Source organism: Chrysemys picta, chromosome 13, assembly GCF_011386835.1.
Source record: "Chrysemys picta bellii isolate R12L10 chromosome 13, ASM1138683v2, whole genome shotgun sequence".
NCBI lineage: Eukaryota > Metazoa > Chordata > Testudines > Emydidae > Chrysemys > Chrysemys picta.
This window is the reverse complement of record NC_088803.1, coordinates 11,287,062-11,313,130: the sequence shown is the minus strand read 5'-3', so window position 1 is coordinate 11,313,130 and position 26,069 is coordinate 11,287,062. Positions and strand designations below refer to the sequence as shown.

Below are 26,069 nucleotides of genomic sequence, written 5' to 3'. Positions count from 1 at the left end.
ATGCCCACCCCCTGAATTTGCCCCTCCCCATATTTGCCCCTCTGCTGTGCCTCCAAATGCCCCCCACATTTGCCCCCCATTAATCCTGACCCTTAATGCCCCTTCCACATTTGTCATTGCCCCTAGCCCGCCCCCTCCCTTCAGAAAACTACGACTCCCAGCAGTCCTCGGGCTACGGTATTCCCCCTCCACTCATGACCTCTGACCCCGCTCCTCCCCCGCCCATAAAGAACTAGACTGAAGCCCGGCAATAGCCTTAACTCTCCGGGTCTGCGCATGTGCCGAAAAAGGGGTGGGGGAAGCGCGCTTCCTCCGAACCATCCCCTCCTCTAGTGAAGCCGGCAGCTGACAGCGCGAGCGGCAGCAGGAGCTGCAGCCCCGGCGCGCGGGGAGCCTGTGGAACGCTGTGGAGCTGAGGCCGGCGCGCACTAGAGGTAAACAACGGCTGCCCGGGGCTTTTCCCGCGCTTTCGGGCGAGGGGGCGCCGCGGGGCGGGGGGCTGCTGCGCACGCGCAGTGTGAGCCCCCCATAAATAAGTGGGCAGTGTGGGACTCCTCACACCATCGCCCCGCCCTCGGGGGAGGTCTTGTACAACCCCTTGCACCACTGACTCTTGCAGGTCCCTCCCCTTATTGCACCATCATGGGGCTCTCACACATCCCTTGCACCATCCGGTCCCCATATGTGATTTGCACACCCATTACACCATTGCTCCCTCACAAGGCTCTTGCATGCTCCTTGCACCGATGACCTGTGTGTGAAGCTCTTGCACACCCCTTGCACAATCACTTCCCCATATGTGGCTTGTATGTCACTTGCACCATCTCCCCCCTCACAGGGCTCTTGTGCAGCCTTCGCATCAATGATCTGCACAGGGGGCTCTTGCATACCCCTTGCACCACTGGTTCCCCTACATGTGGCTTGTGTGTCCCTTGCACCATTGCTCCCTCACAGGGCTTTTGCACACCCTCACACTATGGACCTGTTCATAGGGGTCTCGTGCCTTTGCACCACTGGTTCCTCTTTCCCCCCCGTGAGACTTTTGCACGCCCTGGCACCAATTCATAGGGAGCTTGCCTGATTTCTGCACCCATTGATTCCACTTATGGGGTTCACACAACCCTTCCAATAGTGACTTGAGAGACCCACATCCCTTGCACCATTGTTTTCTTCACAGAACTCAAGAATGACCTTTCACCAGTGATTTATTCATAAGGGTTTTAAACATTCCTTGCACCATCATTCCTCCTTTTTGGGGATTGAGCACAATAATCCCACTCACTAGGATTTTGTATATCCCTCACTCTATTGCTGCCCCAGCATACTGGAGGTTTTGCACCATCATCCCTGTCCTGCAGTGGGTTTGCATGCCCTTGCCTCATTGACACATTGGTGATATGTATGCCCTTGCATAATTATATCCCCTGTATGTGGACTACATGGGGGCTTCACATGTTCACATGTGGGATTTTCTCACCCTTGCATGACTGCATGCCTTCATGTGAGTTTCATCAGGATCCTCTAGGGAGTTTGTGGGCCCTTGCCCTAGGGTCCTCTGGAATAGCCATATTGCCTTGTGCTATTGTGTGTCCTTGCACTAGGCTGACATTTAATAGTTGTCTTCTCACCCCAGGACCCTGTTGAAAAGTTGTACGTTTTTGCACCATAACCCTACCAGGACCTCAAGGAATAGTTTCATATGTCCTTGCACCAGGACTCTGTGCAATAATCATCTCTTTGGACTAAGATACTCCACCTTCTTGTACCAGAACCGTGTAGAATAGCTGCCATCCTGCACCAGGACCCTTGAGCTATTTCACCTTCTTGTTGCACCAGGATCACGTGGGATATTTGCAGCAGAACTCTTTAGGATACTTGCTTTCCTTGCACATTACACCAGAAACCGGTGGGTAATTCTCCTCCTCGCACCTGGATCTCGTGTTCTCTTCTGCCCCCATCGTTGCACTAGGACCTTGTAAAATTCTTTTGCCTCCTTGCACTGTCTCATTTCCATAACCAACAGACCCCTTCCTCGAACCACCTTCCCTGCAGGATATTGGCAAACAAGTGCTTGCCCCAGGACTTGTGAGACATTCTCCTTGCACATACTGGCCCTGCAGTGCACTTCTCCAAGGATTGTCTGCATGCCAAAGCCTCGGGCTAGGGCCTCCGACAAACAAATTGTTGACTAAATCAGGCAGCTGTGAAATATTTGCACGTTAAACCATGGGTCACCTCCCGTGCTCCACCTTTAGCCACACCTGTGGAAAACTCACTTGATAACCACTGGATGTCTGGGCACCACATCGCACCAGACCGCTGAGACTCCACCCTAGACATGAATCCACTTGGTGGTGGAGCCTGCTGTTACCCCACTCATTCCGTTACCCTCCTAAATTATCGTTTCCCTTCTATTTGTTATTGTTTCTGGATTATTAGAATTTAAAGCTTCCAGGAAGTTTACATTTCTCCACGCACGCATGCACCAACGCCAACGGTCTCCTGCCAAAATGGCTTCCGTCCGGTTCATGGTGACCCCTACGAAAATTGATGACATCCCAGGCCTCTCTGACACCAGTCCGGACCTCAGCTCCCGCTCCAGCTCCCGGGTCCGCTTCAGCTCCCGGGAGAGTGTCCCTGAGACAAGCCGCAGCGAGGGCATGAGTGATTTCTCAGGGGCCACCACCTCTGGGGCCACTGTGGCGGGCGAACCGGCTAGCGACAGGATGTCCAACCCCCATGACACGGCAGAAGGTAGGTGGTACTTCGCCGGTTATGTGCATGAGCACGAGAAGCTGGGAAGTCACCAGTGTTGATGTGGCTACCACTGTGGTGGTTTGGGAGGGTGGATGGAGACCTGGGTGCATTGGAGGTGGACATCTTGTGGGAGAGTGATGAGAGACATGGATGCAATGAGGTGGACAGTTTTTGTGCATTGGCGCTAGAGCAGGACATCTCCAGGGGATGTTGGATGCGTCCACTGCAACTTAGGGGTGCACTGGAAGTGGAGGAAGAAACTTTATGGGTGCATTGGAAATGGCACACTCAACTTGCAATGCATCTATCTGTTGGCCAACTTGCGGTTGCGCAACTGCTGGGTGTGCTGGAGATGGAAGGAGACCTCTTTCAACTGCATTAGAGAGGGATGACTCATGGGTGCATTGGAGATGGAGGGGGATCATTTATGGGTGACTCCATAATAATTCATGGCTGCAGTGGGGTGGGCCAGTTTATGGTGGCTAGTACATCACCAGGTGCAGTTGGTCTTGCCAGTTCTCTGTCACTGCCCATCAGGTGCCTCCTAAATGCTTTGGTCTTCCCGTTTGTTGTGAGCAAATGGGAACACACTTCCAGCTTTCATTTTGGGGGTGAGGTGTCTTGGTTGCCAGCTTTAAGATAGGTGTGGCTGGATGGGGTTGTGTTTTCACAGAGGGTTATAGTGCATTGACTCTATTGCTATCACTGACTCAGCCAGTATCCTTATTTCTTCAGCCTTTTTCTTGCATGGGAAATGCTGAGCAAGACTCAGCGGAAATGACTCGGGAGAATTGAACTTCCCTTTAATCCTGTTGATTCCCTTTTTCATGCAGACTCAGATGAGAGATGAGTCCTAGAACTTGGTGGTGGGGCTTTGGTCACCACTGATTCAGAGTCACGGCTCCTCTCGGGGCCTCCCAGCGTGGGTTATGTTACAGGCCTGATAATGCTGTGATCTGCAGTACGTGCGCATAAATGCCGTGTTTGTCTCATAGGATCTGTGCGCAGGGATTGCTCACCCTGTACTGAAATGCGTCGACTTCTGGGGTGAAGCAGCTGTGTAACAGTGCCTAATAATGATGCACAGTGCTGAGATGCAGCTGCTTCTGGTGTGGAGCATGGCTGCTGCTTTAACAGCACCAAGAGTTTAGGACAGGAAGTGAAGGAGGACTTTGGATTGGATTGAAATTGCAAGGAGAGATTTAAAGTGGGCGGAGGTGACTCTTTAGAGCTGGGATTTGCTGGGACGCTGGGTTCATTCCCAGCTCTTGCAGTGAACATGAGTGTGCAATTGTGAGTCCGCCCTGGCACCAGGTCTGTTCATCTCCCCCTTGTCATAAGAGGCTCATGGATGGCCATGCTCCGGGGCAAAGCTGATCAGCCTGGGGTCAGGAAGGGAGAGCTGGTTTATGGATATTGTCCAGCTCATACTCACATGCCTATGAGCCTTCTCCACTGGCGCATCCTGGACGGTCCTGTGCTCCCCGTTCCCTCTGTGGGATCACTTGCGGGACAGTACCCTGGTAACGTCATAGACGTTTCACAAGACATCAAGGCGGGTGTGTTCCTCGAAGGGGGCCCTTTTGTTGCCATCAGAGGCCTGAAGCCCAGTGAAGCAGCAAAACAGGCGCTGCAGGAACTGGAGAGCACGAATGCGTGTGTGTGTGGCAGGCCTGCAGCAGGAGGACAGATGAGCAGACAGCTAGCGCCTCGGGGACTTAATGTCCCCAGCACCTCAGCTGTTTATCTCCCGGGAGAGGCTGGCTGTGCTTTTCCGGACGTCCTTTGTCCTTGGGCAGAGAGAGAGCGGATGGGAACTGGGGAGGAGGTTGCTGCATGGTCTGATGTGGCCCCAAGGCTGCGATGAGCGAGAACACGGACAGACAGACACACACAACTTCCTGGATTTTTTCAGTACATGCACAAAGACACAGATGTACAAGCTCACACGTGTGCATGGGGTTGACTTGTTTTCAACAGCGGCTCATGCATGCACAGAGACAGGTGCATAGAGCTTACGTGATCTTACGCACCCACGCGTGCGTGTAGTGCTCTGCTGTTGTTCATCATACACTCGTGCATGGCAGCTGCTTGACCCACCGACATGAGTGCCTGCTGCCCTCCATGCTGAGCTGTCTCCCCACTTGTTTATTTCACCCACAGTCCCTGTCTCATACAGCCCCCTCCTTCCCATCATCCCATGACAAATGGCCCTTCGCGGCTCCTGCCTACGCCTGTTCTCTGTTTCTCAAACAGTCATAGGGCTGGGAGAGCTCGCAGCCTGTGAGGGTGGGGATGGAGTGCTGTCCTGGGCTCCCTCTGTGCTAGGGGCTAGGTCCTGATACCCCCCCCTCCCAATCTCAGATTCTCACAGCTGGCTCTCTGGCCCTCCCTGTCCATTGATTCCTCTGTCCAAGCTAGATGGATGTGTCTCCTTTCTGTGCTATGAACAAAATGGAGTCGGGTCTCCACTGCAGTCAGAGGTGACTCTGGATTGACTGCAGGGGGAGCGGAGGCCTGGAACCAGTCCTGATTCTGTGGCAGCCGAAGAGAAACCCAGGGGGGTGACACCAGTTCTGCCCCATAGTGTGTGATCTGACCTCACCCCCTCTCTGTTCTAGGACATCGCACAGCTGTGTGGGCATGCGCGACTGGGGCAGAGATCAGCGGAGGAGGAACTGAAAGGGCATAACTGGAACAGGAGGTGGGGCTCTGGGTCAGGACTAGAGGTTGTTAGCAAAATTACACCCAGCCCCCAACTATCCCAGCCCTGGCCGCTGGTCTCTCCCTCCCACACAGCTCTGCTGGTGCCCCTCAGTCCTGACCCACAGCCCCTTGCTATCCCATTCCTGGGCTCCCCCACCTCTGCTGGTGCCCCTCAATACCGATCTACAGCACCTGTTGCCCCAGCCTTTGTCTTCCCCCAACCCAATAGTTTTGCTGGTGCCCCTCAATCCCAACCTGCAGCCCCCCGACTATTCCACTTGAACATATACAGTGGTGTAATGTGTGGTTTGGCCTGTTGATGGCAGCAGAAATAAAGTTAAAAGATGCCTGACAGGGGAACGCGAATTGTCCCTAATAAGGGAACTGAGGCCAGGTCTACACTACATACTTAGATGGACGTAAGGCAGCTTATGTCGACCTAATTATGTCTGTGTCTACACTACAGTGGTGCTTCTGCCGAAATAAGTAGGCCCACTACACCTCCACGAGAGGCATAGGGCTTATGTCGATGTAGTAAGGGTGATGCAGTGTCTGTGTAGACACTGCGTTATTTACGTCGGCTGTTGGCTGTCAGCCCCAAGCTGGGCTGACAGCTGTTAGCACCCTCCAGCCCTCCCCGTGAGGGATTGGAGGGGTGGGGAAGGAGAGCATGATCCTGGGCCCTCCCCCAGTCTCTCACTGGGTGGCAGCAGGGGGGCTCCAGGTATCAGCCCCAGCAGTGGGGAGGTCACAGTGGGAGGCTCCCCCCGCTGCCCCCAGGCTGACGGCCAGAGCTGTGAGCCTGCACCTGTCTTTGTTTCACAGCAGGGAGCCTACCAGCGGTGAAATTGACATCCTTGTTAGTTTCACGGCTGCTTTTATTTCACATTTCCTTTCCATCTCCCTCTGTCAGCTCAGGGGGGAGGGGACTCCAGCTGTGAGCTCCCCACAGGCTGACATCCCCAGCCCAAGCCAAAATTTGAAATAATAGCAGCCATGAAACTGACAATAACGTCAATTTCACTGCTGGTAGGCTCCCTGCTGTGCAGTTGAGTCCCCTGTGGGCTCACCCTTGGGGCTGTCAATGCCGGGGTGGGGGGGAGGCCCAGCTGTGAGCCCGGCATCCGCCTAACAGCTGTGGGAGGGGCAACTGTGAGCCCCATGCCTACAGTTGAGGCTGTCAGCCCCAGGGTTGCCGGGCTCCAGCTGTCCGTATCTAGCAATGTCCCTTTTCAATCAGTGGAAGCGCCCCTGGTGAGATTGTGAACCACCGCTTTAAATACTGCGGTGGCTGTATGTCCACTTAATTTAAGTCGACTTAATTTTGTAGTGTAGACAAGCCCTACATTGCTCTGTCCCTAATCCCTTTTCCCTGATCATCTCAAAGCAGTTTGCTAAACTAACTAATTCACCTGAGCCAATGCAGGGGATGGGAAGCCTCAACAGAGAACTGAAGGGGCCACTATGCCAGGGCTCTCCTCTGCTTTCCGAAGGGGTCATTTCAGGGCAGGGGTGCGTGGCTAACCCCATTCTGGAGTGGGAAGTGGTGTGGGTCCAACCCAGTGTTTGTGTCATTCACCCTCGCCTGGAGTTCCCCGTTTAGGCATTTCCTGAACTGATTAAGACCTTTTCCCTAATCTCTGCTCCTTCATGGTATAAATAAAGAGGGCGTGGTATGTAGGGAAAAGGCCACCATGCGCTGGAGTTTGCCCAGCTCCACCTCTCCTGCTGTAATCCACTAGCCCCACTCCTCTCCCAGAGCAAGGATAGAACCCAGGAGTCCTGCCTTCCAGTGCCCCTGCTCTAACCCACTGGACTCCACTCCTCTCCTAGCGCTGGGAACAGAACCCAAGGGTCCTGGCTCCCAGCCCCCCTGCTCTAACCTACTAGACTCCACTCCTCTCTCAGAGCTGGGGATAGAACCCAGGAGTCCTGATCTGATTCCATCCTGCCTCTCTGAAAGCCATGCTACAGCTCAGGTGGCTACAGACTTCTCCATCCAGACAGTAGCTGTGGGGCTGTTACCTAGAGCTGGCTGCATCACAGTGCTGGGCCCATGCGGGTCCCTGCCTCTCCCATGTTGCCTGCTACAGTTCAGCGGGAGAGTGGAAGTGGTTGTAGGTGGAGCAGTTAATCCTCTTAGTGCCAGTAATACACCCACACACACACAGCAGGGGAACACGCCCTCCCGCCCCCCCCATCCCGCCTCTTCCCGTGGAGCCTGCCGGTCACCTGATCCCGGTGCTTCCAGTCCCTTTCTTTGCTGGTGCTGGGGGGAAAAGTTAGTCCAGAAAATGCCTCACTTCACTGTTACCAAGGTGGATGATGATGAGGAGGGTGGGGTGGAAGAAGGGTCCCAGGAAGGAGCCAACAGGGCTGGCATCTGGATGCCCAGAGAGATCACGGTATCAGGTGAGCCGTCATGTAAACACGCCACATTAATCTGCTTTACCTGCGTCTGTCTCTTGGCTGCTCCTCCCCTACCTGGGCTGCCCCCTCTGTCTCGGGGGGGGGGGGGAAGGGGGTACATGGGGGGGGGCAGTATCTCTTTATTGTCTCCTTCCTCCTGATAGCTCCCCAGATCCAAGCACCCTCCCCAGCCTGCCTTCCTCAACCATCATAGCAGCCTCCCCTGGGCTCTTCCCAACCCGTTGCATGATCTTCAGTTAAACACCAACCACAGCTCCACTACTGATTAGTGAAGGAAGTGCGCTCCAGTGGTTAGAGCAGGGGCACTGGGATCCAGGACTCCTGGGTTTTGTTCCCACCACTGGAAGGGGAGTGGATTAGAGAGCAGGGGAGCCAGGACTCCTGGGTTCTTCCTCTTTGTAGCTGTGTGCTTTCTGTGCTGGTTCTTCCCCTGCTCTGGGCCTCACTTTCTCTGCTGTGTGAGGATGTGGGGGAACTGTGGAATGTGCTGTGGGGTCTGATCCTGAGCCCTCCAATCTCGGTGGAACCTTTCCATGGATTTGGATCAGGCCTGGAGACCCTGACAGAGAACGGGCCGTGGGCCTGCCCTGTGCTGTTACCTGTACAGGGCTGGTGTGCATTTGGGTCCAGTGTGGATCTGGACAGGCAGTTTTTGGGAAGGGATCTGCGGGGTGACTGTCCCCTTGGGGATTGATGCAGCTGATGATGGGCACTAGGGGCTTCTGTCATAGCAGGGGTGATGGGGGTAGTTAAAGGGGGGGGTGCTGTTTTTGCTCAGACTCTAGACAGTCCCTGCCACCAAGAGAGAGGGAGCGAACCCCATTGTCCTGGCAAATTCAAGCTCTGGTGATTTTGTTCTGGTCCAAGCCACATGGCACCCTCCTTCACTGTCTGTCCCAAACCTACATGGCAGCGCTGTGTGGCTGTTACCCAACCGCTCCCACCCCAGAGGTGGCCGCATCTCAGTCCCAGGCGAGCCATTTGTGTGCAGTCTCTCTGTGCGATTGTTATGTAGCTGTCAATCCGCACCCTAGAGGTGACTGTAGAATCTTAGCACTGGGTGAACGATCCCAGTGCAGCGTTGCTGTGTAGCTGTTACCCAGCTGCCCTTCCCCAGAGGTGGCTGCATCTCAGTGATCCCAGTGCAGTGTTTTTATATCCCTCCATGCGCGTGAATCTGGATTCATTGAGAACCTCATTAGATGGCAAACCTCCCCTCCCCGCCACCACCCATGTGCTTAACCCTTTCCTTTCTGCCTTGCTCCCTGTGGTTCCTAATCAATAATCAGTTACGCTCAGTGGCTGGAGCACTGGGTTTGCACTCACCTTTGGCACAGAGACTGGCCTCCCCTGTCGACCTAGAGGGGGCGCTTCTAGGAGAGGGTGCACACTAGGGGAAGCTCTCGCTGCATCTGCCCCTGCTCTGGGCTTGCACAGAGGAGTCGGTGCTGGCTTGGCTCCTTCCCCTGGCAGGGAATTGCCTTCCATTTCTCTGACATTTTCATTCTTTCCTCCTGTCTGACTTTTTCATTCTTTCTTTCTTTTTCCCTGCTCCCTCTTGTCTAAAGCAGGCTCTGTGCAGCCTGGGAAATACTGCCTGCAGTATCTTCCACCCACTGTGCCCGGATCTCAATTGGGCATTGCACGTGGCTGAGGTGACTTTTCTGAGCTGCAGCTGGAAGACTTTATACAAAGCCCGCGTGTTAATCCAGCTCCCTAGTCAGGACTCCTGAGCTCTCACTGTGGCTCTGGGAGAGGAGTGGTGTCTAGTGGTTGGAGCAGGAGGGGCTGGGTGCCAGGACTCCTGGGTTCTATCCCAACCTCTGGGATTAGGGAGATGGGGAATGTCCAGCCATTCCCCCACCCTGGGGCTGGATCAGGGCAAGTGCCCCCTGAAGGGGAAAGGCCCCATGTTCCTAAATACGTAACCACCACCCCCACCCCCTGGCCCAGTGGCTGAGCCGGAGCAGGCCTCATGTCACACAGCAGCCCAGCTAATTCGATTTAGCTCCAGCAGGGAGGGCAGGCTGTAGCCTGGGCAGCGTCAGGGATTATATCCCAAGCCTAGCCCCTGGCTTCCTGCCAGTCCGCCCTCTGCTTGTCAGGGCTCATGCTGCCTGTCTGCTAGATGGAGAGGAGATGGCCTATGAAGGTACTCCCAGCTCTGGGCAGCGCAGTTACAGCCACTCAGATGGCGTGCAGAGAGCCAGGACTCCTGGGCTCTGTTCCTGCTCCCAGAGGGCAGAGGGTCTAGTGGTTAGAGCAGGAGGGGCTGGGAGTCAAGACTCCTGGGTTCTTTTCTCAGCAGAAAATATAAATGTGGGATGGGGGGTCAGTGACAGAAAATCTACCTAGCTCTGTGGAGTGGGAATGTAATGCAGCTCAAGCACTGGCCACAGGATCAAGTGTCTGTAAGTAGGGATAGAACCCAGGAGTCCTGTATGGTGTCCTAAGGCACTGACCCCTGGTATTGCGGGACCCTTTTTCACACCCACAGGTGGTCCAACGCCTTGCTTTTCTCTCTCCCTGCTCCCCAAACAGGACCACCTCTGGGGCAGGGTGTGAATTGGAGTGGAGCCAGCGTTGGGACAGATCTGTTCTCTGGGTGGCTGGAAAGGGCAGGATCCCAGCTGCTTCCATGTAAACCCCAATTATCCTGGGCCGTTCCCCGACCCAGCGAGCGGGGACAAAATCCCCAATCTGGCGCCAGACGCTGCCTCATCGGCTGGGCAGCTGAGCAGCAGGGCCAGGGGACAGACACAGCCGGGGGAGCTGTGGGGTTGGACTCTTTTTCTCTCTCTCTCTCTCCCTTCTTTGTCTCTTTCTTTCCCTCCCGGCAGCACGTGGGCTGTGGTGAATCCTTCTTCCAGAGCCCCCGGCTGTGGCGGGGGGGGGAAAGGGGGGGCTCAACAAAGGATTGATTCATAGCCTGACCCAGGGCAACCGTCGCCCAGCCACCCGCCTCCCTCAGTCTTGTTGCTCTCTGCTGCTTGAGGGTTTAGGTGACAGGGAAAGATCTGAGGAGTCCGATCTTGGGATACTGGTGCTCTGTGCCCCTCTGGGGTCCAGCCTATCGTGTGTATGTCTGGGCGGCAGACTAACAAGTTTCCTACCCTGCTGCGTAGAGCACCCTGGAATCAGTGCCCACTAGAGGAAAAAGGCCTCATCTCCCATTCCTGACCCCTGTGAGCCAGTCAGTCCCCCGCTCTGGGGTCAGGTTGCAGCTGGTGTCTGTTAGAGGAGAAAGGCCCCATCCCCCACTCCCTGAACTCTGCTATATAATTGCGCTGGTTTCTTTTTATGTTATTGCAGCTACTTTTTGGTTTTGAAATCATGCTCTAAAACCCCCAGATTCTTTGCTCATTTCCCTTTCTTTGCTAACATGTATCAGTGGGAGGAAATATATTTTATCAGTCTTTTTTTGTTTGTTTTTCATTCCTTTTTTTTTTCTTTTGTGATTCATTTTTTCCCATCTTCTGTTTGATTTTCAGACGTGAGTCAAACCTCCATCACAGGGGAACAGTGTCAGCTCTTAGGTATGGTATTGCTAAGGAGTCCTGTGTGTCTCTCTCTCCTGGCCAGAACGAGCCTGTGTGTGTGTCCATTTGTGCCTATCACCTCTTGCTGGAGGGGATGAGCCCTGCTTTGTGTGTGTCTGTCCCTGCGGCCCCCCTGCCGAAGCCCTGCTCTGTGTGTGCATGTGTGTTTCACCCCCTCGATTAGACTACCCTAGGGAGAGGGTAATTTACATACCCCTTGCTACTAATTCCCCTCTTTCCTGGTACCCATCTGCTCTTCCTTGGATCATTGCAGGCACCTGCAGCCTGAGCACCAGGCCCAGAACTGAGGTGTGACTTTGTCCATGGTCCTTCTCAGCCTGATTTCACACTCAGAGAGGCGTTCTGGTCTGTTGGAACTGGGCGACAGGACTCCTGGGTTTTATTTAAGCCACTGGGGTGTTGGGGAGAATGCCCCAACGAAGCCCCCACCCTGCTCCCTGCAGCACTGCACCCCCAGGGGCCAGCACTGACTGGGAGGGGAGAGCGCCCCCTACTGAGCCTCTGATCTCTGCAGTACAATGCCACCTAATGCCATGCTGAAGTAGTCTACTTTGGCTTTTCCTGCCGGGGAGCCCCCAGCCCGTGGATTGGGTGCCGTGGGGCTCACTTGTTAGTATCTTGTTCTCCGCTGACCTTGTCCCGCATCAGCGGTTGGCTGGTAGCATGGCTTTCCCTGTGCTGTGTACAAAGCAAACACCGAGGCCAGCTGAGCTGCTCAGGCCCTGCCACCGGCAGCTGCACAAACAGCAGTGCCCATGGGGGGTGACCTTACACTGCCCCAGAGCGGTGCTAAGGGCGCTGTGCTCTAGGGAGTGGGGCGGGGGCTCTCCCCTGGCAGTCAGTGCTGGCCCCAGTTCCCCAGTGTGGCACTGGGGGGCTCTGTGCTCTAGGGAGTGGGGTGGGGGCTCTCCCCTGGCAGTCAGTGCTGGCCCCAGTTCCCCAGTGTGGCACTGGGGGGCTCTGTGCTCTAGGGAGTGGGGTGGGGGCACTCTCCCCTGGCAGTCAGTGCTGGCCCCAGTTCCCCAGTGCAGCACTGGGGGGCTCTGTGCTCTAGGGAATGGGGTGGGAGCACTCTCCCCTGGAAGTCAGTGCTGGCCCCAGTTCCTCAGTGTGGCACGGGGGGGGTGCTGTGCTATAGGGAGTGGGGTGGGGGCTCTCCCCTGGCAGTCAGTGCTGGCCCCAGTTCCCCAGTGTGGCACTGGGGGGGTGCTGTGCTCTAGGGAGTGGGGTGGGGGCACTCTCCCCTGGCAGTCAGTGCTGGCCCCAGTTCCCCAGTGTGGCACTGGGGGGCGCTGTGCTCTAGGGAGTGGGGTGGGGGCACTCTCCCCTGGCAGTCAGTGCTGGCCCCAGTTCCCCAGTGTGGCACTGGGGGGCGCTGTGCTCTAGGGAGTGGGGTGGGGGCACTCTCCCCTGGCAGTCAGTGCTGGCCCCAGTTCCCCAGTGCAGCACTGGGGAGCTCTGTGCTCTAGGGAGTGGGGTGGGGGCTCTCCCCTGGAAGTCAGTGCTGGCCCCAGTTCCCCAGTGTGGCACTGGGGGGCTCTGTGCTCTAGGGAGTGGGGTGGGAGCACTCTCCCCTGGAAGTCAGTGCTGGCCCCAGTTCCCCAGTGTGGCACTGGGGGGGTGCTGTGCTCTAGGGAGTGGGGTGGGGACTGGGGGCACTCTCACAGTGAGAGCCGTGCCAGGCGAGCTAAACCTGGGCAGTGTTCTGCCAACAGCCCCAGAGGCCCATCCCGAGCCGTGGGCAGCAGAAGGGGCCTGGGGAGCTCTCTGGCACCCTGCCCCTCAGGTAGTAGAGAGTTGTTATTCCTGTGCTGCTGCCTCCCTGCTGAACTGCGGAGGCGGCTGCAGGTTCATACTGTGCAGGCATCTGCCTGGGATTTCATGGCCTGGGGGCCTGGGCTGGGCAATAAAGGAACAGGTTGTTGTTCTGCCCAGCCCAGCTAGGAATCTTCCTTTGAGCAGGCAGCAGCCTGACTGTTGACTCACCTCTCGCCAAGGGGCAGAGAGAGGGTGAGACCACAGGTTAGAGCCCGGGGGGGGGCTGAGTGCCAGGACTCCTGGGTTCTACAGGGAGGGATAGCTCAGTGGTTTGAGCATTGGCCTACTAAACCCAGGGTTGTGAGCTCAATCCTTGAGGGGGCCATTTAGGGATCTGGGGCAAAAATCTGTCTGGGGATTGGTCCTGCTTTGAGCAGGGGGTTGGACTAGATGACCTCCTGAGGTCCCTTCCAATCCTGATATTCTATGATTCTATGATTCTATCCCCAGCTCTGGGAGGGGAGTAGGGTCTAGTGGGTTAGAGCAGGGTGGAATTAGGAGCCAGGACTCCTGGGTTCTACTCTTAATGCTGTGTCTCAGTCTCCTTCCATTCCAGAGGAGTTGTAGAGGTGTGAGTGTCTGTAAATTGGTGCTGCGGCCCCCCCTGCCAGGAGGGAGCGGTGAATGGCTGGGCTCTTGGAGAACCCTGGTAAGCTGGTACAGGGCTGAGACCCCCCAGCTCATTGCACCTCACACTGGGTTCTCCTTGTCTCCCTTGTCTTTCCTTAGACCCCGGGCGCAAGAAAGACATCTATCTCAACAACACCAGCTACGAGGATGGAGATGAGTACTTCGACAAGAACCTGGCGCTCTTCGAGGTACCCCCGGTGGAATCTGCTCCCCACAGGCAGGGAGGAGAGGGCAGGCTCACTCCAGGGCAGAGCAGGGAGGGAGTCATTTGCTGCCCCCTGGTGGCCAGTGCTAAGAGGCTGAAGCCTGGTTCATGTCCATCCAGGAGCTGTGATGCAGCCCTGACCCCTGATGGGGTAACAGGGCCTGGGGGTTTGACCCTTCCCCCAGAACTAATCCAGCAGCCAGGGTCCACTGTGCTCATCCTCTGACTGGTTCTCTGCTGCTGGGATAGGGGTGGCGGGGCTTCAAGTTCACACTCCTTTGAGACGCACGTAGGCAGTTGACACCTCTTGGAGCAATGGGCTCAGGCTCAGGCTGCATCCCAGCGACAGGCTCAGGCTCTCTGCAGACTCAGGCAGCGTCGGTTGCACGGGGACAGCTCCCCCTTTCACCCCCTCTCATCCTGCAGGAGGAAATGGATACCCGGCCAAAAGTGTCCTCCCTGCTTAACCGCATGGCGAACTACACCAACCTGACGCAGGGGGCACGGGAGCACGAGGAGGCTGAGAACATTACAGAGGGCAAGAAGAAGCCCACGAAGGTGAGGGGCTGCGGGTGGGATTGAGGGGTATTGGCCGAGCTGGGACCAGGCTGGATCCCAGGGTTGGGATGGCCTGGGGCTGAAGGGTGGGATGGAGGGGCACTGGCAGGGTTGGGGGCAGTGTGGAGAGCCCAGGGATGGGATAGCAGGGGGCTGCGGGGTGAGATTGAAGGGCACCGGCTGGACTCCAGCCCTCTTAGTCTATCCCCTCCCAGAGCAGAGTCCTGCCTCCCAGCACTCCTTGCCCTAACCACAGTCTCTCTCTTTGCAGACGCCCCAGATGGGCACCTTCATGGGTGTCTATCTGCCCTGCCTGCAGAATATCTTTGGGGTCATCCTCTTCCTGCGCCTCACCTGGGTGGTGGGCACGGCCGGTGTGCTGCAGGCCTTTGCCATTGTCTTCATCTGCTGCTGCTGCGTGAGTGTCTGCCCTCAGTGGGGCACTAAGGGGCACTGGCACTCTGCCCTTGTGGGCAGTGCTGACTCTAGCATGGCACTATTGGGCGCTGTGCTACAGGGAGTGTCCCAGCCACAAGAGTGTAGTGAGCTCTCTAAGGATCGCGAACCCTGTTGCCCTACCCAAATCCGGCTTCAGTCGATACAGTTCTGCCTCCCCCGGCCTGCCCTACATCCACCATTGGCGATGTCATTCTCCACCATTTCTGGTTCCAAGCCCTTGTTCACTGGGCCTCTCCAGCTGCCTCATCCCACCCCAGAGGCAGCTACATTCGGTGCAGGCCATGCAAACCTGATGTCTGCTACCAATTCAGTGCTGTTCCTCTAACAACACTGCCTGCTCTCCTCTTTTACCTTCTCCGCAGACGCTGCTAACTGCCATCTCTATGAGTGCCATCGCCACCAATGGAGTCGTGCCGGGTGAGTGGGTCAGACCATTCTTCTCTCCTGGATTGGCCAGCGTCCCCATCCCATCAGCCAGGCCTCAGTTCTTCCCTGCGGTGGTTGGTTCCTTCCTGACCCCCATCTCAGGGCATCTCCTGCCCTGGCACCTATGAATGGGGAGCCCTCGGGACACACCCCAATCTCCTTAGCTGCTCCCTGACTGTCTCTGTCCTCTCTCTCTAGCTGGGGGCTCCTACTTCATGATCTCCCGGGCGCTGGGCCCTGAGTTCGGGGGTGCTGTGGGGCTCTGCTTCTATTTGGGCACCACCTTTGCCGCCGCCATGTACATTCTGGGAGCCATCGAGATCTTCCTGGTGAGAATGCTGCTCCCTGGAGGACTGGGGCCTGTGATGTGTGTGTGACATGTCCCCATTCCCCACCCCCGTGAGCCAGCCGGCCCCCTGCCCTGGGGTGGCTTGGAGCCGGCGCCTCCTGGAGGTGACATCTCTCTCTGCGCCCCACACAGATGTACATCGCCCCCGAGGCAGCCATTTTCCGCAGTGCTGACGTGCTGAAGGAGTCGGCAGCCATGCTCAACAACATGCGGGTCTACGGCTCGGCCTTCCTCGTCCTCATGGTGCTGGTGGTCTTCGTCGGCGTGCGCTACGTTAACAAGTTCGCCTCGCTCTTCCTCGCCTGCGTCATCGTCTCCATCCTGGCCATCTACGCCGGGGCCATCAAATCCTCCTTCGCCCCGCCCCGCTTCCCGTAGGTGCCGGCGGGCTCTGCGGGGGTGCTGGCAGGCGGTGCGGGGGGGATTGGCACTCCTTGGGGGTGGGACTCACTAAGGGCTGATCTCCGCTAGGGGTGTGTGGGGGGCTCTGTGCTCCTAGGGGGGTTGCTCAGGACTGATCTCAGCAGGGGGCTCTATGCTCTGGGGCTCTGTGTCTATCTGCCTTCCCTCCCGGCACAGGGTCTGTATGCTGGGGAACCGCACCCTCTCTGGCCGGAACATCAACGTCTGCGCTAAGACCCAGGAACTGGGCAACTTCACGGTGCCCACCCAGCTCTGGGGCCTCTTCTGCAACTCCAGCAAGCAGCTAAACTCCACCTGCGATGAATACTTCACTCACAACAACGTCACCTCCATCCAGGGCATCCCGGGCCTGGCCAGCGGCATCATCACCGGTGAGGGCCTAGCATGGCTGGGCGGATCCTCCCACCAGCTGGTGGTGATGGGAGCCTGCCAGGGCTGCAGCATAGTGCCATCTGGGCACGAGCTCTGCCAGCTACGGAGCCCCTCAACCCTCTTTCTGAGGCTCCCGGATCAGCACTGACCCCCAAGATACTCCAGTATCTTAAACGCAGGCACTGCAGCTCGGGAGATTAGGAGGGAGAATGGGACCCACACATCAGGGATGGCAGCGTGGGGCGCTCCCAGAACCCCAGCCAAAGGATGGGCCAGCAGTTTTCATGGTACTGGCTAGAATTCCTGGGTTGTACAGACAGACGCCCGGGTGCCGACTCAAGAGACCCTGGTGGCTGTGGGACGGGATAGTCCAACCCCATGTGGCTTCACCCCACTGCCCTGCTGACTAGCCGCTTCTCCCTCCCTGCAGAGAACCTGTGGAGCAGCTACCTGCAGAAGGGGGAGATCATCGAGAAGCCCTCGGCCCACTCTGTCGACGTGCTGGGGGCCATGAGCCAGGAGTACGTGTTAGCCGACATCACCACCTCCTTTACCCTGCTCGTGGGCATCTTCTTCCCCTCCGTCACCGGTGAGCACGGCTGCCGTGGGGGATGGGAGCCGGGGGACCCTGGTGTCCGAGCCGGCAGCACAAGGCGATCACCGCTAGGGAATAGGACCCTGGTGTCCAGGATGGCAGCGTGGGGCGATCACCCCAGGGGGCCCTGCAGGCTCCCACTGCTAGGGAATAGAACCCCGGCGTTTGGGACAGCAGTGCAAGGTGCTCACCTGGCAGCCGTTTCTCCTGTGCCAATATCTGCAGGGATCATGGCTGGCTCGAACCGCTCTGGAGACCTGAAGGATGCTCAGAAATCCATCCCCATCGGCACCATCCTGGCCATCCTCACAACCTCCTTCGTCTGTATCCTGCCAAGGCGGGTGGGGTGGGGTGGGGTGGAGGGGAGGGCTGGCACAGACGGGGCAAGGGCAGGGGAGGGACATGCCTCGCTCAGGGTCAGAGCATGCCAGAGCCCACACGAGGCTGGGTGGAGAAGGGCCCCCCCCATGGGGTGAGGCTATGTGGGGGGAACCCTGGCCACCCTGCTGTGACCCTGGGGCCGTGGCCGCCTTGACTCCACACTGCCATAGATCTCAGCAACGTGGTTCTGTTCGGGGCCTGCATCGAAGGGGTGGTGCTGCGGGACAAGTGAGTATTGAGGGGCCTGCCCTGTGGTGTCCCCGCTGGCACCTGCCACTGGGGCTGCCCGTCCTCCCCATATTGCCTCCTTCTCAGGGGGTATGGGTCCCCCTACCCTTAGTCCTCTTTCCTTGGGGTCCCCCCAAGCCCATAACACCCCTCGACTGGATCCCCCATCCACTGGGTCCCCATAGTGCCTCTCCATTGGTTCCCCCCCCCAGCCTGTAGCACCCTTCTGCTGGACCCCCCCATCCACTGGGCCCCCCCCCCCCCAGCCCATAATACCCCTCCACTGAGTCCCCATTGCCCCTCTTCTCATTGGGCCCCCCTCTGTGCGGTCCTCCTGTCTGTAGCCCCTGTCCGGGGCTCCTCCCCGCCCGGTTCCCCTGGCTGACGGTCCCTCTCCGGCTGGCAGGTTTGGCGACGCTGTGCACGGGAACCTGGTTGTTGGGACGCTCTCCTGGCCCTCACCCTGGGTCATCGTCATCGGCTCCTTCTTCTCCACGTGCGGGGCTGGGCTGCAGAGCCTGACCGGCGCCCCCCGGCTGCTGCAGGCCATTGCTAAGGACAACATCATCCCCTTCCTGCGGGTAATAGCGCGCTCCGCTTTGCTCTCCCTCCCACAGTACCCAGCTGCCCCACCCCAGAGCTGGCTGCATCTTAGTGCTGGGTGAGCCATCCCTGTGTGGCTTTGTGTAGCTGTCCCCCAGCTGCCCCACCCTAGAGCTGGCTGCATTCCTGCCTTCCTGAAGTGGGTTTCCTGTGTGCTGTCGCCCTAGGTTTTCGGCCATAGCAAAGCCAACGGGGAGCCGACGTGGGCTCTGCTCCTGACAGCGGGTATCGCCGAGCTGGGCATCCTCATTGCCTCGCTGGACCTGGTGGCCCCCATCCTGTCTATGTAAGGTCCTCGCCGAGCCACATGGGGGAGGGGGTGGGCAGGACTCTGTGGGGGGGGAGATTTGGCATCCCCATCCCAGAGTGGGGAATCTCGTGGTGGCATGTCAGCCTGTGCCCTAGAGGGAGCTCCCGAGGCACCACCCCCTGACTGTCTCTTGTCTGTCTGGGTCCGTAGGTTCTTCTTGATGTGTTACCTCTTTGTCAATCTGGCCTGCGCCTTGCAGACCCTGCTGCGCACCCCCAACTGGAGACCCCGCTTTCGCTACTACCACTGGTAAGGGAGCCTAGGGGCCTGGGTTCTGCCCCAGCACCAGGAGGAGAGTGGGGTCTAGTGGTTAGAGTAGGAGGGGCTGGGGTTCTATCCCAGCCCTGGGAGGGGTGTGGGGTCTAGTGGATTGGGGGAGGGGGGGCTGGGCAACAGGATTCCTGGGTTCCCTCCCCAGCCCTGGGAGGGGCCTGGTGGGTGTGAATGGGGGTCCAGACTCCTGGGTGTTCTCTCTCTCTCTCTCTCCCTCCCTCCCTCCCCCTGCAGGGCGCTCTCATTTGTGGGCATGAGCATTTGCCTGGCGCTCATGTTTGTGTCCTCCTGGTATTACGCCATCGTCGCCATGGTGATCGCCGGCATGATCTACAAGTACATCGAGTACCAGGGGTGCGTTGTCTCCTGGAGGACCTGACACTCCTTGGACTGGATCTCCTGGGTTCACCCATTTCCTCCCTGACCTCGGGGAGTTCCCCACCCCCTCTGCCTCGGCTTCCCCATCTCCTGCCCGCTAGGGAGCCGAGTGGGGCTTGGGCTCCATGGGGCAGGCAGCCCTTGCCTTCTTGGTGGCCACCAGCCAGGGGCCTGTGGGCAGCTGTGGTAATGGGAGACATCCCCTATCCTCAGTGGTCACCCTGCCGGGATGTAGTGCTGTGGCTCTGTACAGGAAGACCTGTCTCATGGGTTAGAGCTGAGGGAGCTGGAAGCCAGGACACCTGGGTTCTGTCCCAGCTCTGGGTCGGGAGTGGGGTCTAGTGGTTGGACAAGGTGGGTTGGGAGCCAGGACGCCTGGGTTCTGTCCAGTCTGAACTTGGCCAGATCCCTTCCCCTGCCTCAGTTTCCCCAGCTCTCTCACGTGACCCCGTCTCCTCGGTGTGGGGTGGACGGCTTTTGGCTGAGCACCGTCTCTCTCCCCCCACCCCAGAGCCGAGAAGGAGTGGGGCGACGGCATCCGGGGCCTGTCGCTGAGCGCTGCCCGCTTTGCCCTGCTGCGCCTGGAGGAGGGCCCCCCCCACACCAAGAACTGGAGGTAGGAGAGCCCCCCCACACACCCGCTGCACCATGGGGTGAGCACCCTCTGGCCCCTATGTGACCCCTCGCTCCCCACAGGCCCCAGCTGCTGGTGCTGCTGAAGCTGGACGAGGACCTGCATGTGAAGCACCCGCGCCTGCTGACCTTCGCCTCGCAGCTCAAGGCGGGCAAGGGCCTGACGATCGTGGGCACCGTCATGGTGGGCAACTTCCTGGAGAACTACGCCGAGGCGCTGGCGGCTGAGCAGGTCAGGGAAGGGGGAGAGAGCAACCCCTGCTGAGCTCCACCCTGCTGTACGGTGCCCCCTGCTGGACGCTCTCCCCTCCCCGCAGCAGCATGGTGCCCCCTGCCAAGCCACCCGGCCCTGCTCCATGCCACAGTTCCTCCATTCCCCAACAGCTGCCTGGTGCCCCCTCCTGAGCCCCTGCCCCCAGACCCTTGCTCTGTGTGCCACAGTGCCCCCTGCTGTGTCACACCCCACTGCATGATACCCCTTGGCAAGCGCCCCACCATCCTGCTCAGTGTGGCACAGTGCCCCCTGCCGAGCGCCTCCCCCATTCCAGCAGTACGGTGTCCCTTGCTGAGCCCCAGGACAGTGCCCCCCCGTAGAACCTCCCCTGGCCCCTGCTCTGTGTGGCACAGCATCCCCTGCCTCCTGCACACACCCACCCCCTGCTGAGCGCCCCGGACCCTGCTCTCTGCGGCACGGTGCCCCCCAAGTGCTGTGGCTTCCCTTGCAGAGGCCCCCAGCAGCACAGCGCCCCCTAGCTGCTCCCCTGTATATGTGTCTTGCAGACCATCAAGCACCTGATGGAGGCAGAGCGCGTGAAGGGCTTCTGCCAGCTGGTAGTGGCAGCCAAGGTGCGGGAGGGCATCTCCCACCTCATCCAGTCCTGTGGCCTGGGCGGCATGAAGCACAACACAGTGGTGATGGGCTGGCCCAACGCCTGGCGCCAGAGCGAGGACGCCCGTGCCTGGAAGACCTTCATCAGTACGTGGGGGTGTGGGCTTGGGGGGATCCCCCCCTCTCTCCCACTGGTGCCCTCTGACCTCCGCCCACTTTTGTCACCATAGGCACTGTCCGAGTCACCACAGCCGCTCACCTGGCCCTACTGGTGGCCAAGAATGTGGCCTTCTACCCAGGCAACGCGGAGCCCTTCGCTGAGGGCAACATCGACGTGTGGTGGATCGTCCACGATGGAGGCATGCTCATGCTGCTGCCCTTCCTGCTCAAGCAGCACAAGGTGCCAGTGGGGGCTCGGTGTGGGGAGGGGGGACTGGGGCAGCAGGATGGAGAGCTGACCTGCGGGTGCTGACCCATCCAGTGCTTGGTTTCTCTCTCTTCTCCCGTGTCCCCAGGTGTGGCGTAAATGCAACATCCGCATCTTCACGGTGGCCCAGCTGGAGGACAACAGCATCCAGATGAAAAAGGACCTGGCCACCTTCCTGTACCACCTGCGCATCGAGGCAGAGGTGGAGGTGGTGGAGATGGTGAGAGACTTGAGGGGGCAGCTGGGGGGAGAGCACCATGCTCTGTGGCCCCCCTACGGGAGTGGGGGAGACTGCATATGGGCAGAATGGCCCCTAGGGGGCAGCACTGCCACAGCTGAAGAGTGGAATCTCTCTTGGGAGCCCCAGGTATAGGCCCCATTTCTTCACATGGGACAGCTTTGTACAGGGTTTGGAGCGGGAGGGAGCTGGGACTCCTGGGTTCTAGGCCAGCTCTGGGAGGGGGGTGGGGCAGGTTGCACCTCTGGCCTCAGCTCACCCCACACATGCCCCATACAGCATGACAGCGACATCTCAGCCTACACCTACGAACGGACCCTGATGATGGAGCAGCGCTCCCAGATGCTGCGGCACATGCGGCTCTCCAAGACGGAGCGGGACCGGGAGGTAAGTGGGGACTGAGGGGTGGGGGTGGGCTGCTCCCCTCCCCCATGGGGCACCCCTCCACTCACCCCCAGGCTTCCCGCAGGCCCAGCTGGTGAAGGACCGCAACTCCATGCTGCGCCTGACCAGCATCGGCTCTGACGAGGACGAGGAAACGGAGACGTACCAAGAGAAGGTGCAGATGACCTGGACTAAGGATAAGTACATGGCGGCCCGCGGGCAGAAGGCCCGGACTCTCGAGGGCATGCAGGATCTGCTCAACATGAAGCCGTAAGCCCCTCTTGGTTCCCATCAGCCCCTAGGGACCAGCCCCTCCCCACCATCCCTGGAGGTGGTGATAGAGCTGCCCTAACATGAGACTAGAAATGCTTTCCTCATCGTGGGGGTGGCATCAGGACACCCCCCACCCATGGAGCCACCCTGCACTGTCTGGCTCTCCCCTACCCGGTGGCCGCTGCTAACCCTCCCGCCCCCTGCAGGGACCAGTCCAATGTGCGGCGCATGCACACGGCCGTCAAACTCAACGAGGTGATCGTCAACAAGTCGCACGACGCAAAGCTGGTCCTGCTCAACATGCCGGGGCCACCCCGCAACCCTGCAGGCGATGAGAACTGTATCCTTGGCGTGGGGAGCCAGGGGAGTAGGTGGGGGGAGCGCTATCTATCTGTCTTGCCAGTGTTGGCTCCTTAATCCGTCCCCCAGACATGGAGTTCTTGGAGGTGCTGACTGAAGGGCTGGAGCGGGTGCTGCTGGTGCGGGGGGGTGGCAGCGAGGTCATCACTATCTACTCCTAGAGTGCCCCTCCACTGGCCTCTGCCACTTCATTCCACTGCTGCCCTCTAGACAGGCTGGGGGGAAGAGGCATGCCAAAATTCACCAAGGGCACACCTCCATGCAGCAGTTACCCCACCTCTCTACTCCTACAGGGCAAGAAAGGGGGTGGCACCAAAGGGACTGTGGTATTAGACCCAACAGGGCCGGGTCACCATGGGGCAACCCTCACAAAGCAGGGATGGGAGAGATTTCCCATGATGCCCGTCACCACGCAGTGCCAAAGCTGCTTTGCTTCCTTTCCCTTTTCAGCTGCTGTGGAAGGGTGCAGGGGGGTTGTGGGCCTCCTCCCTTCTCCCCCCCTTTTGGGTGCAATCAGCATGGTTGCTGTAATGGGGCCTGTTCGGGGCAGGGCAGGCCAGTGCCAGTCACTGATCCAACTTCCTAGGCCTAATGGCTGGGATGCCCCTTGCAGGGGCCAGAGTGGGGTTGAGAACCAGAAGAAACCACCAACTCATCACACTTGTGGCTTAACTTTTTATTTCACATTCACTCCTGCCCCATAGCCATAGGGCTGCTTGGGGGGTGGGGTTGCTGGATCATGAGAGGGTAGGGACATAAGTTTCCCCCTTCCCTCCCCCTGGCTGCTGTTGTCTCAGCACTAATCATGGCAGGCTGGACAAGCGGTTTCTGGAGCCACTGACCCCCAGGGCAGTCTTGAAACAGGCAAATCCAATCTCCTCTCCCCCTATAGCTTCAATTGGAAGGCAGGGCCTGGCACCTACTACTTGATCTTTGGGGAGAGGGGGGCTTTTAATTTATTGGGGGTCAAGCCCCAGTTTACAGTATTGGGGGGGGGAAGAAGGGATTTTTTTTTTGCTCTGTACCAGAAATGTGTAAAGAATAAAATTTTATACATTAAGTGTAGCTGTGGGGGCTGGAACTTGCACATGGAAGGGAAGATTCAGATTGTGCTTTTTGCGTGTACTCTGCCTCCCACCCCCCACAGCAGGCAGTGGAGGCACCTCTGCACAGCAGCTTTATTTATCCACCTCTTCCCTTCCTCCCGCCCCGCCCGAGGAGGGGGAAGGCTAGAAGAGGGTGGTGGGGCTCAAAGCCCAACAGGAGCTGTAGAGACTCCAGGTCCTCCTGGAAAACCTGCAATCACTCCAGGGGCAAGGGGCGTTGGTCACAGCAGCAGCCCCCCGCCGGTGTACTCCATCCGCTGCAATGAGAGGGGAGAGGGGGTCAGCACAGCCCTGCTAGCCCCTACCCCATCTTCCTGCATGCCCCCCCGGCTGCCCAAAAACCTCTATACTGTACCCAGGAGCTAAGCCCCCTCACCTCAGGGGGTTCGATGAAGGCCAGCCAGTCGGAGGCATGGGTGGGCAGCAGCCCCATGGACTGGCACTTGTAGACAGCCAGCGCCAGCCCCAGCAGGTTCCCGATCAGATACACGAGGCCCTGCAGGAACTTCTGGCTGGAGCTCTCCAGCAGCTTGAAGGCTGGGGGTGGGAGAGGACAGTCAGACTTGGGGGCAAGAGCCAGGGTTGTAGGGGGGCTCCAGCCACCAGCCCAACCAGGAATCTGGAGCAGGGTGGGGTTGGGGGAGAAAATCTGAGACTGCATGGAGTCACTAACTGGCCCGGATTGGGGGAAATGGTGAGGGGTTGATACTCACTGGTTGAAATAGCCATAGGGGGGGCCAGAGGTAGGCAGGCAGTGGGAGCAATGTGAGGGATACTCACTAGCAGAGATGGCCAGAAGGGGGTGCTGGGAGGGAATGGTGAGAGGAGACAGGGGATACTCACTAGCAGAGATGGCCATGAGGGCCTGCAGGGGGCGCCAAGCCATCATGCACACCATCATTGTGGGGAAGATGGAGATGGTGTTCCCAGCCATGTACATGATGAAGAGGTTCATGGGGATCTGCTTCAATGGCCCCAGCGCCACATCCCAGCACCGCTGGGGGGGGAAGAACATGTGTCAGAGGGGCCTTGCGCGTGCGCCCCCTCCCCCCCCACCAGCACTCTGAGCCCTCCACTCCATCCTCTTGGAGAGAACCCAGGTGTCCCACACCTGCAGACAGAACCCAGGTGTTCTGGGGGTTCCCATCCCCTTGCTCTTGGCCCCCACAGTACCTTCTCCACCAGGATACGGTCAGTCTCCTGGACGCTGGTGTCAGGGACCTGCTTGTCTGAGTAGCCCACGGGATAGAGGGATTCGCCTTGGCCACTGCCCCGGTCACTGCGGCCCCTGGGGGGAGAGAGGAGGAGGAGGAGGCGGGAGCTTTGTGTACCTAGCGGAATACAGCCAGCTCTGGGGTGGGGCAACTGGGGAACAGCTACACAACGCTGGAGGGGGACAACTCGCTTGGCTTGGAGATGTAGCCATTAATAAACTGTGGTGTTGTGTGTGTGTGTGTGGGGGGGGGACATGGTCCTATTTTCTCACGAGCCCCCCATGCCTGGCCAGCCCCTTGCAGGCTGTGAGGGGATCCCAGCCTCTGGATCCCCCAGGATTTTCAAGCTCCTGGAGTCTGATCTGGGGGTCCCCGGGCAGACCCTCGACCGGCCACCCCCTCTCCGTGGGCAGGAACCCGCTGCCAGCCGCCTGGCCCCACACCCGCTGTCCCGCCCCCCGTAACAAGCCCCCGGCACCTCACCTGCCCCCGCTGCCCGGGCCGCCCAGCTCGATGGCCCACTTGAAGCGCCGGCCCCGACTGGCCACCAAGGGGGTCCCCATCTCCGCCTGCAGCCAGGGGAGAGACAGAGACCGAGTCGCAGGGAACCCAGGCATCCTGCCCGCCCCCTCCCTCCCTCCCCCGGAGCCCAGACATCCTCCCCCCGGGAACCCAGGCGTCCTGCTCGCCCCCTCCCTCCCCCGGAGCCCAGACCCCCGGGAACCCAGGCGCCCTGCCCGCCCCCTCCCTCCCCCGGAGCCCAGACATCCTCCCCCCGGGAACTCAGGCGTTCTGCCCGCCCCCGCCCCCCCCCCCCCCCCGGAGCCCAGACCCCCGGGAACCCAGGCGTCCTGACCCCCCCGAAAACCAAGGTAGCCTAGCCCCCTCCTCCCGAGCAGGGGACCCAGGCGTCCTGACCCCTCCCCCCGAGCAGGGAACCCAGGCGTCCTGACCCCTCCCCCCGAGCAGGGGACCCAGGCGTCCTGACCCCTGGACACTCTCACCCAACCCGACGCCCCCCTTGGAAACAGCTAATTTCCGATCACAGAAAGCGACTTCCGCCTCTGTACTGTACGTCACTTCCTGTCGCCGGGGCAGAGGCCGCTCCTCCTCCCCCAGGGGTGGGGCTGCCTGGCCAGAGTGA

General features: G+C 59.1%; 2 protein-coding genes across 6 annotated transcripts; one reads left to right on the top strand and one right to left on the bottom strand.

Moving 5' to 3' along the window:
- Positions 1–294: 294 nt before the first annotated feature.
- Positions 295–23,665, top strand: SLC12A6 (solute carrier family 12 member 6). 4 transcript variants are annotated; one of them, XM_005312771.4, is made up of 26 exons: positions 295–434; positions 1,634–2,754; positions 11,385–11,429; positions 14,001–14,089; positions 14,533–14,664; positions 14,936–15,082; positions 15,486–15,540; positions 15,748–15,878; positions 16,031–16,272; positions 16,478–16,692; positions 17,124–17,282; positions 17,514–17,612; positions 17,840–17,897; positions 18,304–18,478; positions 18,668–18,786; positions 18,961–19,059; positions 19,318–19,437; positions 19,973–20,077; positions 20,158–20,326; positions 20,875–21,070; positions 21,154–21,323; positions 21,439–21,570; positions 21,868–21,975; positions 22,058–22,242; positions 22,452–22,585; positions 22,675–23,665. In XM_005312771.4, the coding sequence occupies exons 2-26, from the start codon at positions 2,481–2,483 to the stop codon at positions 22,764–22,766; spliced, it is 3,450 nt and encodes a 1,149-aa protein (XP_005312828.2). In that variant the 5' UTR covers positions 295–434; positions 1,634–2,480; the 3' UTR covers positions 22,767–23,665. The 4 variants fall into 4 exon arrangements, with proteins under 4 accessions (XP_005312828.2, XP_005312829.2, XP_065421488.1 ...); XM_065565416.1 differs by having other exon boundaries at positions 296–434; positions 2,440–2,754; XM_005312772.4 differs by lacking the exon at positions 11,385–11,429.
- EMC4 (ER membrane protein complex subunit 4) lies at positions 23,267–26,069 on the bottom strand. 2 transcript variants are annotated; one of them, XM_005312769.4, is made up of 6 exons: positions 25,930–26,069; positions 25,409–25,494; positions 24,885–24,999; positions 24,555–24,708; positions 24,088–24,248; positions 23,267–23,968 (listed from the first exon to the last, which is right to left on the bottom strand). In XM_005312769.4, the coding sequence occupies exons 2-6, from the start codon at positions 25,486–25,488 to the stop codon at positions 23,933–23,935; spliced, it is 546 nt and encodes a 181-aa protein (XP_005312826.1). In that variant the 5' UTR covers positions 25,489–25,494; positions 25,930–26,069; the 3' UTR covers positions 23,267–23,932. The 2 variants fall into 2 exon arrangements, with proteins under 2 accessions (XP_005312826.1, XP_065421494.1); XM_065565422.1 differs by having other exon boundaries at positions 25,914–25,979.

Bases quoted from the DNA above. Each gene is read 5' to 3' on its own strand.
- SLC12A6 (XM_005312771.4), top strand. From the start codon at position 2,481: ATGCACCAACGCCAACGGTCTCCTGCCAAAATGGCTTCCGTCCGGTTC. The intron at 14,665-14,935 runs GTGAGGGGCTGC...CTCTCTTTGCAG, and splicing joins GCAAGAAGAAGCCCACGAAG to ACGCCCCAGATGGGCACCTT. The intron at 19,060-19,317 runs GTAAGGGAGCCT...CTCCCCCTGCAG, and splicing joins CGCTTTCGCTACTACCACTG to GGCGCTCTCATTTGTGGGCA.
- EMC4 (XM_005312769.4), bottom strand. From the start codon at position 25,488: ATGGGGACCCCCTTGGTGGCCAGTCGGGGCCGGCGCTTCAAGTGGGCC. The intron at 25,000-25,408 runs GTGAGGTGCCGG...CTCTCCCCCCAG, and splicing joins GGCCCGGGCAGCGGGGGCAG to GGGCCGCAGTGACCGGGGCA. The intron at 23,969-24,087 runs GTGAGGGGGCTT...CTCTCATTGCAG, and splicing joins CCTTCATCGAACCCCCTGAG to CGGATGGAGTACACCGGCGG.